General features: G+C 56.9%; 1 protein-coding gene across 1 annotated transcript in view; it reads left to right on the top strand.

Moving 5' to 3' along the window:
- Positions 1–13,713, top strand: part of RYR2 (ryanodine receptor 2) — a gene marked incomplete in the record, with an annotated part of 234,621 nt that overhangs the window by 150,962 nt on the left and 69,946 nt on the right. Inside the window, 5 exon segments of the mRNA XM_027770831.1 lie at positions 3,002–3,172; positions 4,544–4,603; positions 7,094–7,228; positions 11,469–11,581; positions 13,567–13,663. Of these exon segments, the coding sequence (XP_027626632.1) occupies positions 3,002–3,172; positions 4,544–4,603; positions 7,094–7,228; positions 11,469–11,581; positions 13,567–13,663 (576 nt within the window).

The following is a 13,713-nucleotide window of genomic DNA, read 5'->3' as shown; positions in this document are numbered from 1 at the left end:
CAGGCTGTGGGCAGCGTGGAGTGTGGGCGTCCGGGACGCGAACCGCAGTCGACTACTTGGGAGTCCAGCGACACAGCCATTACGCTAACTGCTGGTCCCAAAACTAAGAATTTTTAAACATCAGACTGCTTGCCTGAGACAAGACAGATGGAAAATAATCAGAGGAAGGTGAGAAATCCCTACTCCACCTGCTGGAAGACCTGGGGATTACAGGATCTGCTTAGCGTCCTCCCTCTACAGGACTCGCTTTGCCTGCTTGTGTATTTGAGATCTCGGGGGCATCCTGGCACAGAGACCCCTCCCCATAGCTGAGGGAACGGGAGCGCAAGTGCAAACACCTGCGAGGACGCAGGCTGTGGGCAGCGTGGAGTGTGGGCTCCCCGTTAGGAGACGGCGGCGGGGCAGCCAGGGCTGTGTGGTTGGTGGGAGCCTAGTTCCACCAGGCAGAGGGCACCCAGCTCCCTCTCCGAGGGAGAGCGCCGCGGGCGGTGTGCAGTGCCTCAGCTGTTTCCGGGAGGGCCCGTCTGCATATCTGGGGCGTCGTGAAGCCGCCTGCTGCTGCCCGCTCTCGTCCTGGACGGCCGTGCTGCCCTGGTTGTTGTGCTGCCCGCTCTCATCCTGGACGACTGTGTTGCTGCCCGCCCAGGCAGGGGAGGAGGAGGGGAGGCCCCACCTCGCTGGGCCGTGGTTCGTCCAGCCCAGGCTGACAGCCTCTCCTGAGATCGGTCTGCGTAAGGTTCTCTAGGTTCCCGTGACCTCTATTAAATGAGGCCATTTTGGATGAAACCATTAGCGTCATTAAATTGGAATGGTTATTATCATTTGTGTACATGTGTGTGCACGTGGGAGAGTCAGACAGAGGTTGGCCAGCTGGTTGATATGGGAGCCGGTCCCGCCTGTCCCCGCCCTCCCCAGTACACCGCGAGTGGGCCGTGCAGCACACACCACATCTGGTCAGCGCGAGGGCAGGGGTGGGGAGGAAGGGCGTGCAGAGCCTGCCGCATCCCTGCCGTGGCTGGGCTTGGTACTGGCTTCGAGTACACAGGAGGGAACTGCGGGTCTGGGCGTGGGCTCGGAGCGAACAGGCTGCTGGGTGCGAGGCCGCTCAGTGGCACAGGCCGAGTCTCTCCGCGTGGCGGTAGTTTGTCCACATGTTCAGAGGTCTGTGGCCTGGCTCAGGCTTTCTGCGTCTGCTCGTCCGCAGGGACCGCTTGCCAGGCGCCCCCTGCCGAGCCGTTGTGTCCATTTCAGTTCTTGTGTTGTAGTATTTCCTCACGATTTCTAAACCTCAAATCGAGTGTGAGCCTGCTACCATGGCCTTCAGAGCAAGAGAACTCAGCTCCTTAAAATCAGACAGCTCTGACACCAGCCAAATTCAGACTTTCACATATTGGAGAATTTCTTTTACTGAAACGAAATGATCAGCACTAGATAGAAACATGCTTACATCATTTGTGTCAATGTGTTTAATTTTTAGGTGATGGTTTCTCATTTGGTTAGTTATTTTGTCTTTTTAGTTATGCTTTCTGGACAAAGAGCAGCTCTGATCCATTATTTATATGAGTAATCAATTTAATATACAAATACAGATCATTCAGATAAATTATTTACCCTAATGAAATTACTGGGAATAATCTTTTATAAGGTGACATGTATAAAAATGGGACCCATGCAATAAACACATTCCTGTGTCACACGAATATGACAGTAAAGTTGGGGGAACTTTAAGCGTGATATGCGTACCAACATGTGTGCCATTCTGTACCAGAAACCCCTGGGGCCCTAGGATGGAGCGGAGCTGCACGCGGGGTCCGGCCTCTGCTGCCGGGCGCCAGGCTTCTCAGCTTGGCCTCCTTGCTGTCCCTTTCTGCTGCAGCAGCGTGTGCTCCGTGCTCCCTGTAGAGAGAAAAGGAGACAGGAAGGGTGGAGAAATCACGCCCGGGGGGAGATGGCTACACCACCACACCTTCCCCTCTGCTCTCCTCTCGGGTTTGGGCACGCACACAAACACCCCGGGTGCTCTTCCAGCCATTGGGTCTAGGACGTGAACTGTGAAGTCAGCCATGTGGGACCCAGGCGCCTTGAACACCACATGGGTGACTGCCCATATTTTGCCTTCTTTTGAGCAAAACAAATCATTTTGCATTTAATGTCTCTTACTTTTTTTTTTCAATAGTCCAATGGGATTACTGTACGTCATTATAAAACTATGTTCCAAGTTTTAATTATTGCTACAAAAAATGTCTAAGTGGTATACTCAGCTGTGAGCTGATGGGTCGTCGGGAGCCCCCGAATGGGAGGGCACTGTGGACAGTGTGTTGGGTCTGTTTCCACCAGAGAGGGACAGAGGCTGCGGAGGCGTGTTCACGAGAGCCCTCGCCGGGCACGCTCGTGCTATGGGGAGGGATTTCAAAAGGCCGCAGGAAAATGCGCGCTATGAAGTTACGTGTGGGCTTTTAATTGTCCACATCAAACTAAACTGCATTTTGCTTCTATTTTTCTACAAACTTTTTGAAGTGCCCTTGCACATATATGTATGCATGTTGCAGAGCAAGCATTTGCCAGAACAAGCCCCCCATCTCCTTCTCCTACACTTCGAGAATTAGGAAACAGGCAAAATCTGAAACTACCGTATGGCCCTCTCTCCTAAATCGCTTGGAGGTGCATGCCGTGAGCCGTGACGGCCGAGGGTTAGGGTTGGGGTCAGCGAAGGCTTTGGCCTGTGTGTGACGTGGCGCTCAGGCTGGGCCAGGCTGCCCCCTGCACATATATGTATGCATGTTGCAGAGCAAGCATTTGCCAGAACAAGCCCCCCATCTCCTTCTCCTACACTTCGAGAATTAGGAAACAGGCAAAATCTGAAACTACCGTATGGCCCTCTCTCCTAAATCGCTTGGAGGTGCATGCCGTGAGCCGTGACGGCCGAGGGTTAGGGTTGGGGTCAGCGAAGGCTTTGGCCTGTGTGTGACGTGGCGCTCAGGCTGGTCCGGTCTGCCCACAGGCCGCTGTGTCTGACCAGGAGCGGAAGAAGATGAAGCGCAAGGGGGACCGCTACTCCCTGCAGACCTCGCTGGTCGTGGCCGCCCTGAAGCGCCTGCTGCCCGTCGGCCTCAACATCTGCGCCCCGGGCGACCAGGAGCTCATCGCTCTGGCCAAAAGCCGGTTTAGCCTGGTGAGCTGCCCCAGCATGCTGCAGTCCCTCCCGCCCCAGGTGCCGCCCCTGCCTGCGGCCGGCCATCACAGCTCCACATGCATGCTTAGGTCCGCAGTTCCCTGCACTGGCCCCAGGCTCGAGAACAGACGGGGCCTCCCCCAACCCTCTTTCCTCGAGACCATTTGTTTCCTAAGTCAGTTTGATCATCTGAGGGCATATCCAGGAAGCAAACAGAAAAGGTGGAAGCAGATCTCGGGGGTGAGAAGGCGGGTTTCCCATGCACCCCTGTATCTCAGGTTCAGGTGTGGGAAGGCGACTTTTCAGCCGGTTGTGGTTAGACGGGGTTCGCCTTAGGTCAGCCCGTCCCCATGTCCTCATGCTCCATCGGAGCGGGGGGATGAGGGCACAGCCTTGCAGGACTGCACACTGCTTTGTTTTTAGAGGGTTTTGCCTTAGGGCATGTGTACTCCCTGGGGAGAGGCAGAAGCAGTAGAAAAGTGACAAGTCCCCCCTTTGAAGGGATGGCCAAGCCAAATCCCTTCTCCTCCAGTCTCCTCTCAGAATCTCGGGCATACATGCACATGTGCCAGGTGTGAGTTTCAAGCCACCAGCCACTAGGTCTGGAACTTCAAGTGTGGTTGGCCATGCGTGGAAGTGACATCACGATTGTACCACCTGCTGGCCCCTGGAGTTACCATTTTATAGCTGTGATTGGAGGGCACGTCCTCCCCTGTCCCCACAGAGACGGCAGTACCCGCCTTCTGCGTCCTGAGTGGGACCCCACAGTGCAGGATCAGAGGTCGTGGCAGTCCAGTGCTGGGCTCCTGTGTGAATGCTTTGCAGCCTTCCTGGGTCATGAGGGCTCATGATGTGGTGGAGACTGGAGAATGCTGGGGCTACGTTCAGCCCAGGGTCCCCGCTTTGCCCTGGGGTCTGGCTGCAAACTGGGGCCTTAGCTGTGGCCTCATGGCAGGTCCAGCCCTGCCCAGGCTGCAGCAGGACCGAGCAGTTTCCTGGAGGGCACTCCCATGTGTGCCATGTTTTCTTTCTAAGAGAGATTTTTGATAGGGCCTGTGCGCTCGTCAGAGAGACAGAGAGCAAGGAGTCACCCCCGGGAGGGATGGCATGCTCACGCCCTCCTCCATTCTTCTCTCGGGATCTCGGGCACGCACACACGGCCAGTGTGGGTTATAAGCCACTGAGTCTGGGACTCGAACCGTGGTGGACTATGTGGAGTATATAACCTAGCCGTTGGCCATCTGCTGGTCCCGTGGCATGTGTACTCTGATGGAGACGTTGGCCACAGCCTGTCTCAGAAGTGAGGGTTGTGCTGTGCTGTGCAGATGACGCACAGTTAAGGCTGTCTGGGGGACGTGTGTTTCTTGACAGAAGGACACCGAGGACGAGGTGCGAGACGTGATCCGCAGCAACATCCACACACAAGGCAAGGTAAGCTGGGTGTCCTCACCTGGTCTCCCAAGGCCCCACGTGCTGTCCCCGAGCAGGGGAGGCCGGGTCATGGGCACCCTGTGTGCAGACGCTCTCGTATTAAAGCCGTGAGGGTGACCAGGACCGTCCTGTAAAGCAGACGTCCGAGTCCGGCCAGCTCTGAAGCAGCGTCGCCCTGGAATCACAGTGGGGTTTCAGGGCCTGGGCCGCAAGGACGGGGCCCTGAGGCAGTGCACTGAGCACCCGCGGGCTGTCCGAGAGCCACAGCGGGTCCTGCCATGGCTGCCGCGGGGAGGGCAGCGGTGGGACGAGCCCACCCCACTGATTACGAGGCTGGAAGTGGCCTCTGTGGTCCAGGAGCGTTTCCTGTTTCTCAGAATTTTTTTTCCTCCCAGTAAATAAACGATTCGTTTGTTCTCAGAACCTGTTAGGTCGTTTAGAAAGTCTGTTAGTCTCATTGTCTCGAGTACATACCAGAGGGAGACAGAGAGAGAAAGTGAGGAAGCACCCCCGTGGGGAATAGCCCTGCAGTGCCTTCTCCTCTGGTCCTCCCTCTGCCCAGATTCTGCACCAAGCCTGTTTCTCAAGGCCCTGGGCCTGGGATTCGAACTGCACAGCCAGCCACGTGGGTCCAGGCACCTGACCCTCCAGGCCGCCTGCTGGCCCAAGACATCTGTTTTGACTGGGACCACTGGTACCTGTTCTGGTGTCTCTTCTGAGGGTCTTCCCCATTATGGAAGTGTCTGAAGGGCTGTGGGCCTAGCTGCGGGACGCGCTGCCTCCCTGGGCATCACTGTGTCTCCTGCCAGAGATGCAGAGATCTCCCGGCAGGCTGGGAGTGTGCTGAGGACGAGACTGGCCTCCAGGCCACGCCGAGCTGGCAGCCCTCAGACGGCAGCAGCTCTCAGGGGCTGGGACAGGTCTGGTTGGAGGGGAAGCTCTTCCCAGAGAGCCAAGGGTTGGGAAGGCCGACGAGGGCTTGTAAGACCCCAGCAGTGTTGCAGGGCGGGCTCTCCCCCTCAGGTTAATGCTGGGCGTTTTCCGTACGTGGGCGTGTGAGGAGATCTCCTGCACCCTGGTCCCAGGGGGCCCCAGGCCTCTGGTCTAGTATAGTCACCCCTGAGTGGGGACGGGAAGGTCAGATCCCCAGAAGCGGCGTGAGGGGCTGCATGGGAGTACTGAAGCCACCGTGGAGGCCGTGAGCAGGAGTGCTTGGACCATGTCGGCCGTGCACTGAGGCGAGGAGGGGACAGGGAGGCAGATGGGGATGCTCAGCCACCCTTCCCGCAGATACAGGAGACCTGTCGTAAGGACCTCAGGTGCACCGCCAGGCTGACTGGTGGCGCAGCTCTCGGGCACGGGCTGGCGCAGCATGCAGCCTGGCCCCCGCATTCCCTGTCTCCTTGGTCACAGTGAAAGGGATTGTGGGGCGGTCACCCCAAGGCCAGCAAGAATGCGGTTACAGCCTAGGCATACAGACGCAGGGCTTCACGGAGGAGAGAGCCCTCCACTGTCTGTCACGCAGGGCGGAGCTTGCCCCGTGTTCCCCAAGATGCATCAGACATTGCCCATCTGCTGCCACGTGGTCCTCAGCCCCCCGGTGGGCAGAGACCCAGAGTAGGAGAGAGACGGGCACCGTGCCGCTTCTGCCATGAGCTCGGCCGTGTGACGCCTGCATCTGTCGGGTATTTGGAATTTCTTAACGGAATGTGAAGACTTCAGTTACGTCTTTCATTGAAGAAATTTTAAGTATTAAAGAGGAGAACTTGGGGCCGGCAAGTGGCGCTGTGGTTAAGAGCACCGGACTCCCACACGGCTGACTGTGGTTCGAGTCTCGGACCTGGTAGCTTACTTTCTGTCTCTCGTTCTGTACTTCTCTGGTCAAAATTAAAATAAATAAGTAAGTAAATAAAGTTAAATGAAATAATTCTAAAAAAAAAAAAAAGAAAAAAAGAAAAAGAGACCTTCATGATGAGGGGACTCCTCAGTCCTCCGTGACGTGCTGTATTGGTCTCAGTGAGACGAGGCTGAGCTGGAGAGGCCCGCGTTTTGGCCCGCAGAAGCCAGCCTGTGCATCTCCCAGCCCCAGGCTCCTGTGCAGGAGCCTCCCAGCCCCAGCAGGGCCGGCGCCAGCCGTGGTACCTGAGTTTCTCTTAGCGGCCGTTGGCGTCCGTATTTAGGCATCCGGACTGACGCTTTGGTCTATGTAAGGGGACCATCACCATCATCCGGCCGAGGAAATCAGACCCGTGTCCTCACGTGTGTCTCGGCCTTGCCTCCACATGCGTCAGGACTCCCGAAGCCGGCTCTCAGCCAAGGTCTAGCCTAGCGGTGTGTCACTGACGTGGCCGTGCCGGTACGAGGTTGGTCCCAGGCCTGTCCGCCCTGCAGCCCTGCGTGCGGCCCCGCACTGTGCTGACCGACCCTTCGGCAGTAGGCGTTCCCTCTTGGTGGTGGCCCTGTGCTTGCAGCCTTTCCCTGTTTCTGCAGCTGGAGGACCCCGCTATTCGGTGGCAGATGGTGCTTTATAAGGACTTACCAAACAGGACGGAGGACACCTCTGATCCGGAGAAGACAGTGGACAGAGTGCTGGACATGGCGAACGTGCTCTTCCACCTCGAGCAGGTAGGCGTCGTGTGGAACCGTGTATACCCCAGCCTCGAGCACGGGTATACACCGAGGGTGCTCCTTGGTCACCTGCAGGCCACACTGTGCGTGCCCAGCATGTCCTCGGTCAGGCTGTGGTCAGGAGTGCTCCAAGTCCGTGAACACAGCTTCCAAGCCTAGGGTCTCTGAAGCAGCATTTAGATGACGTGTTTTGGGGGATGAGGGCCTCTGTCTTACTGTCTTTAAAAAATATTTCTGAAATGATGCGGATAGTTAGAATTACATTCCTACTTCTCTATCACTCTGACAAATTCTGAGGTCTAGCTGACCACAGGCATTTTCTGCTTGGTCGCTTTTTGTTACTGTTACAGCATTATGTTTGAGGTGGAGTCTCTCTGGTTTCGTAATTGAAGCGTCTCTCATCTCTTGCTTACCCTTTTTAGTAGAGATATCCTGAGGTAATTTTCTCAGCGACTAGGAGCAGATTTTACTTCAAGACGAGCTGTGCTTTCGTATTAAAACCACAGGAGGAAGTGTCTTGTGAAGGTTTTAGCTGTACCTGTCGCATACCACCGCCCCGAATCTCCGGGACGGCATGCGAGGCCCCGGGAGGCAGTGCTTACGTGCTGGTAGTGCAGAGGGCTCCCTCTGGTACGTCAGACCTTGCGGCACGCAGACACAGGGACACCCCGTGTGATCAGCTGGCACAGCACCCAGGCGGGGAGCTCACGGCCGGGAGGGTCTTCATGAGGATGCCCAGCTGTGGTCGGCCACTCTGCGGTGAGAGACAGCAACAGCCACCTCTGTGGTCTGTCACCTATTTCGGAGAATTAGACCTTTGTGTGTACTTAGCCACACTTGAACACGTTGGGCAGGGCAACGAGGGACATTTTGCCTCCGTTCTTGTTCTGTGTATCTGAACCCCGCCTGCCCTGCCCAGTTCAATGGCATGCGGACCTCATCTCCTTTCTCCTGTGGTTTTAATATCAAAGCACAGCTCGTCTTGAAGCCCCGCTGACTCCTTTCCCTCTTGTTTACAAATGCCCTGGCACCTCGAGGAACTTGGGAAAGGATAGACAGGACAGATTGGGGACCGGGTGTAGAATCGCTGCTCTGCGTGTAGACGGGCCTTGGCCGTTACGCGCTCATTTTTATAGGGCCTGTAGGGATGGCGACGGTGGGCTTCCTAGGTGCCTGCACTGTCGTGGTTTTGCGCGAGTCTCTTTGCCTTCTCGCTGATGCTGGCTTCCCCCAGCCATGCTGTCCTGCAGTGCGCAGCGGACTTGGGCTTGCCTCTGCACAGCTCCATGTTATCTGCTTCGAAGGTTTCCCGCCCAGATTTGGCCACTCCCCGCATTCTCCGAGGTTCACCACCACGCGTGGCGGGGTCGAGGCAGCTGGCAGACCCTCAGAACAGCCATTAACTTGCGTCCGCGTTATGTGACACCCTGGGACTGCATTGCCCCATGGATTGCCAGCACTTTTTCATGAAATATTAAATCCATGCAGCTGTCAGCAAGCCATGAGGTGATGAGTTCTTGTGGTCGACACAGAGACATAGCGTCGTTTCTAGAATACATACGTGTCGAGATTACTAAACGCTGCTTCCACCTGGGAGGTGGCATCCAGGTGCCCAAGTTTAACCCTTCCTGGTTTCTGTACACACGGCAGGATTCACTTGGGGAGAGTCCAGGTCCACGAGTGGGGCTTGCGAGGGCCTGGTCTGACCCATCCCTGTTGGCGTGTTGCCTTGTCAGACCTGTCAGTCACGTGGATGCCGTCCTTTCGGAAGTGTGGCCAATTGCCGAGCATCCCCAGGTCTTGGCCGCTCCCAGGTGGCATGGCTTCAGCAGGTGCCCAGGCCACAGGCTCACCTCTGAGCGGAGCAGGCACTGAGCCAGTGGGCTGGCCTGGGTGTCCAGGCTGTCACTGAGCTGAGGCTGTGGAAGAGCCCTTGCTGACTCTCACTGTGAGAGGCAATCCCTGCCAGGACCCTAAAGGAGAGTGGGGATTACTAGTCACAGTTTGGTTAAGGCCAAATAGTTTTTTGGGGTTTTTTTGGAGAGATTTTCGCTATTGGGCGCGTGCGCTCGCCAGACAGACAGAGAGAGACATTAGAGATAGAAAGCGAGAAATCACCCTTCTCCTCTATTCTCCTCTCAGGATCTTGGGCACGCACGCACACGTGCCTGGTGTGAGTTTTAAGCCACTGGGTCCGGGACGCGAACCGTGGTCAACTACATGGGAGGGAGTCCCGCAACATAGCCATTACGCCAACTGCTGGTTCCCAAGGCCAAATAGTTTTCAAATTGCTCAGGGTAGGGCCCGCTGCTGCATCATGAAGGAGGGTTTGAGTGAAATTAAATTGCTAATTATCGAGTGGGAGACACCAGGGGTTGTCTGTGTGTGGAATTCACGCTTTATTTATTTGGAATATTTATTTAATTTTATTATTATAATTATTTTAATTTGATCTGAGAGACAGAGAAAAGGAAAATGAGAAAGCAAGCCAACAGGTCCAGGACTTGACCCTCGTGCTTCACCCACATGCCACCTGCCGGCCCCAAACCCAGGCCCTTTAATACTTCCCTTTCGATGTTAATTTCTAACTCAGTCACGACAAGTTCGCAAAGAACATCTGAACTCGCCTAAGTCGTGCAAACGGTGGGGGTGCAGGAAATGCTTGACTGAACTCACCTCAAGTTGCAGCGACCTTTGGGCAGGTGTTTTGGATGCTGGCCTTTCTCCCGAGGGCTGGCTGGCCTCCAAGTGCCCCGTACGCTGCGGCCCAGCTAACACCTGGGCACACAGAGACGTGCGGGCAGAGTCCAAGGCACATCTTAGTGTGTCGTCTGGAGACCCCGCCTGATAGGAAAGCCCACCGGGCGGGGCGGGCTCCCCGGTGGCAGGCCCCTGCCCTCTCCGTCACCGTGCCGCCCTGGAACGTGCTGGTCGGCCTGAGCAGTGCTGCCCGGCTGCTGTGCCTGCTCTGTGGGCAGTTTAGTGGGTCTTCCTCGGCCGGACACGCTGCAGTGGGTGGTTGTGCAGAGTTACGGACCTACGAGGGTCACAGAACAGCGGCCCCCCAGTGGAAAGGTTGCCTCCCTAAGCTCTGTAACCACTGTGGGCGAGATGTCCTTGCCGCCCTCTTCAGACGTTTCTCCGTTCACGATCCGGCCCTTCGCTGTGGGGGTGAGGACTCCGTTGACTCTGCTCGCTAACACGACGTTTTGTTTTTTCCAGAACTCTAAAACTGTGGCCCGTGGATGTCACAGCCTGGGAAGTACCCTCGCCTGCAGCGCGAGTGCCTTGGTTACCCCTGGGCTGACCCGCTGACGCTCCCCGTTAACCATCCTGCGGGAGTCCCGCGTGCCCACTGCTAGAAACACGGCCCGCTTGTGTCGTTTACCGCAGCTTTGGAATTCTCATTTTTTCCTAACAAAATCGTTACATTTTTTAATACTTTTACCAAATTAAATCTTTTTTTTACTCACTCCTAATACTGTGTTCACAAAATCTTGTCACTGTTTCACCCTGGTGGATTAAGATGTTTTCAGTAGAATTTTCTTAGGCCGTCTGTCGTGTTTATTGCTGTAGTTCATCCTTGTGTGAAACGAGCCTCGATGGCTACGTAAATAAGAATGGGGTCGTTTTTAGGGTAGACAAAATGGTTTAGAGCAAAAGAACCAAAGAAACCAATAAGTATTGGGGGAAAATGCAATCCGATTTTTTTTTGAGGATTTTTTGCCATCGGGTATATGTACTCGCTGGGGAGAGGCAGAGAGAGGGAAAGTTAGAAAGCACCCCACGGGACATGGCCACGTTGCAGCCCTCTGTCCCCATCCTCCTCTCAGAGCTTTGGGCACACATGCACCTGGTGTGAGTTTTAAGCTGTCAGGTCCGAGACTCGAACCATGATCAGCGACGTGGGAGTTCAGTGTCTTAACCACTGCACCTCTGGCTGGCCCCACAAAATGATTTTAGATAGGGTGCCTTTGCATTGCTTTGATCTTAATGATGACATGGCTTCACGAATACACACCACTGGGAAGTGTTTCTTACCAGGGGAACCACGTAGCTTTTGAGTCCCTCTCGGATTTAGCTCTGGGTAGCTTTTAGGGTGTGGACTGCCCCACAGCGATTCTATGGTGCTGTTGCAGAGTCCTGAGCGCCAGCACCGAGAAGGCTCAGGGGTGTGGGCAGCATGTCTGGCCGAAAAGGGTGGGGGCCGGTGGGCTTACTTCGCTGTCCCCCTCAGGTGGAGCACCCGCAGAGGTCCAAGAAGGCCGTCTGGCACAAGCTGCTCTCCAAGCAGAGGAAGAGGGCGGTGGTGGCCTGCTTCCGCATGGCCCCGCTGTACAACCTGCCCAGGTCAGATTCGCTGTGATCTTCCACAGGTGTGGCTGTGGTCGGCCTTCCCACAGGGTGGGGGCCTCGGACAGGGATCCCCACGCAGGGCGGCCGCCTGCAGTCTGCCCAGCTGTGCAGCGAGGGTGGGTGGGTGAGCAAGTGAGGACCGGCCTGCGTCCGCAACTGCTCCCGCCGTCCCTCGCACCGTGCCTGGGCTCTGCCCTGTCCTCCCGCCTGCTGTGGCCAGTTCTGGCTTCTCATGGGAGTGCGGCCCCGATCGTGCGACTGCTTCCTTCACTAGGCTGTCAGGAAGTCATGGCATGATTTCCTGTTCCCCTGGGCACAGGGGTGTCATGACTCCCCAACACTCTGATGCACAGCAGTGTGGTGGTGAGAGCGGGGTGCTGGTGGATGTGGTGCTGGGGTCACCCTGTCCCCACGCCCTTGTCCACGGAGGGATCGTCTTCCATAGCTCCAGGCCCCGGTGCCAGGAAGTCTGGGGACTGCTGGCCCACGGGGTGGAAGAGCTTTATGGCTCTTCCACGTGACGTGGGGTTTCCCTTGCTGGGCATTTGGAGAGCTGGAGTCTGCGATGTACCCTCTGCGTTTGACTCCCGGTGCACTGGCACCTGGGTGCTCCCCTGGGTTACATGGTGAGAGGACGCAGCTCTTCTCTCCACGCCGACTCTGACTAGCACGCGCCCTTCTGCCCCTCGCGAGCCCAGCCCCACCATGGCTGCCACAGCCAAGTGCCCCTAGGGAAGCCTTGTCCTGCGGCCTGGGCCAGTCAGCTCTGACTCGACCCTGAGCACCCTCAGAGTGCGGGCAGTGCTGTCCTGAGGTTGGAGCGAGTGTGATGCGGGTAGGAATAAAGGGGAACAAAACCCGCCCGAACCTCACATCATCCAGTGCCGGGACGGGCACACTCAGCGTCCGAACTCCTTACCGTCCCCCCCCAAGCCTGCTGCTTCCTGGTCTCTGACTCCACCCTGGTGTCTCTGTGTGGTCTCTCAGAAGGGGACTCCGAGCTCATGTCCCTACCCTGTCCTGGGTACCCTGCACACCACGCCCAACTTCCCTCAGGCCCCGTGCAGCCCTCCTCTGAGGCCACCTCCGCTGCCACGCGCCCCTCAGCTCCTGTCCAGCTGGCGGCACTAGGTGGTGAGCGTTCGACGCCCCTCAGGTCTCTGTTCTCGCCTCCCACCTGCTGTTGTCAGAAATGCACCAAAGAGCCCTTAGGATGACCCAGGCCTCGGCTTCCTGTCGGGGCTCCGTGTGGGCCCGAGAGCCATGTAGCACCCCGGTGTCCTGCCTGGGTGGAGTGGCCCTTCAGCACACTCTGGCTGTGGCCGTGTGCCGGTGGCGATTCCGTGGGGCCCTTTGGGCTGTGACTCCTTCCCTGAGGCTCAGTTTCTCACCAGCAGCGGCTCTGTGCTGTCCCATGTCCTCTGAGCCCTCCTGCCCTCGAGGCTCCTCACTGTCGTGACATCTCGTCCTTGGTGTGCTGCTGGGTCCCGTGCCTCTCACTCACTCCAGGGGCTCCCCATGTCTCTTGGCCTCCGGGCTCTGCGTCTCGGCAGTTTTGTCGCCAGCATCCTGGGTTAACCCCTCCGGCAGGCTCACTTGGCGGAGCCCTCAGGGCCATTCCGAGCATGCATTTGGCCACAGACTCATCCCCGCCTTGATGCGTGTTGGAGCCGCGCTCAGAGCTGCTGGCGTGCTTTTGTGGCCATCTGTGAGCACTCCCCATGCGCTGTCACGTCACCCACTGTGCACAAAGCTGCAGTGCAGAAGGCGTCCTCCCTCAACAGTGGAGCGTGGAACTTGCGCTTCTGTGGCGAGCCGCGGCAGTGCTCCATCCCGAGGTGGAGTCCCGAGGGCCGAGAGCGGGGCGTTTACGGTGCTCCGCGATCCCAGTGCAGACGGTCTAGGAAGAAGTGCCGCCGAGCTGCAGAGCACCTTTGGTTAGTTTGTAAAGTTGTCTTTTTATTCTGCTTATGTTTTAGGCACCGGGCCGTCAACCTCTTTCTTCAGGGATACGAGAAGTCTTGGATTGAAGCGGAAGAGCACTACTTTGAGGATAAACTGATAGAAGATTTAGCAGTATGTCTTCTTGGGGTTCTGACACGGGCGTCTGGGCTTGGTGCAGGCAT

Source organism: Tupaia chinensis, unplaced genomic scaffold (genome assembly GCF_000334495.1).
Source record: "Tupaia chinensis unplaced genomic scaffold, TupChi_1.0 Scaffold000161_1, whole genome shotgun sequence".
NCBI lineage: Eukaryota > Metazoa > Chordata > Mammalia > Scandentia > Tupaiidae > Tupaia > Tupaia belangeri.
The sequence above is the reverse complement of the archived record's forward strand: the minus strand, read 5'-3'. Positions and strand labels throughout refer to the sequence as shown.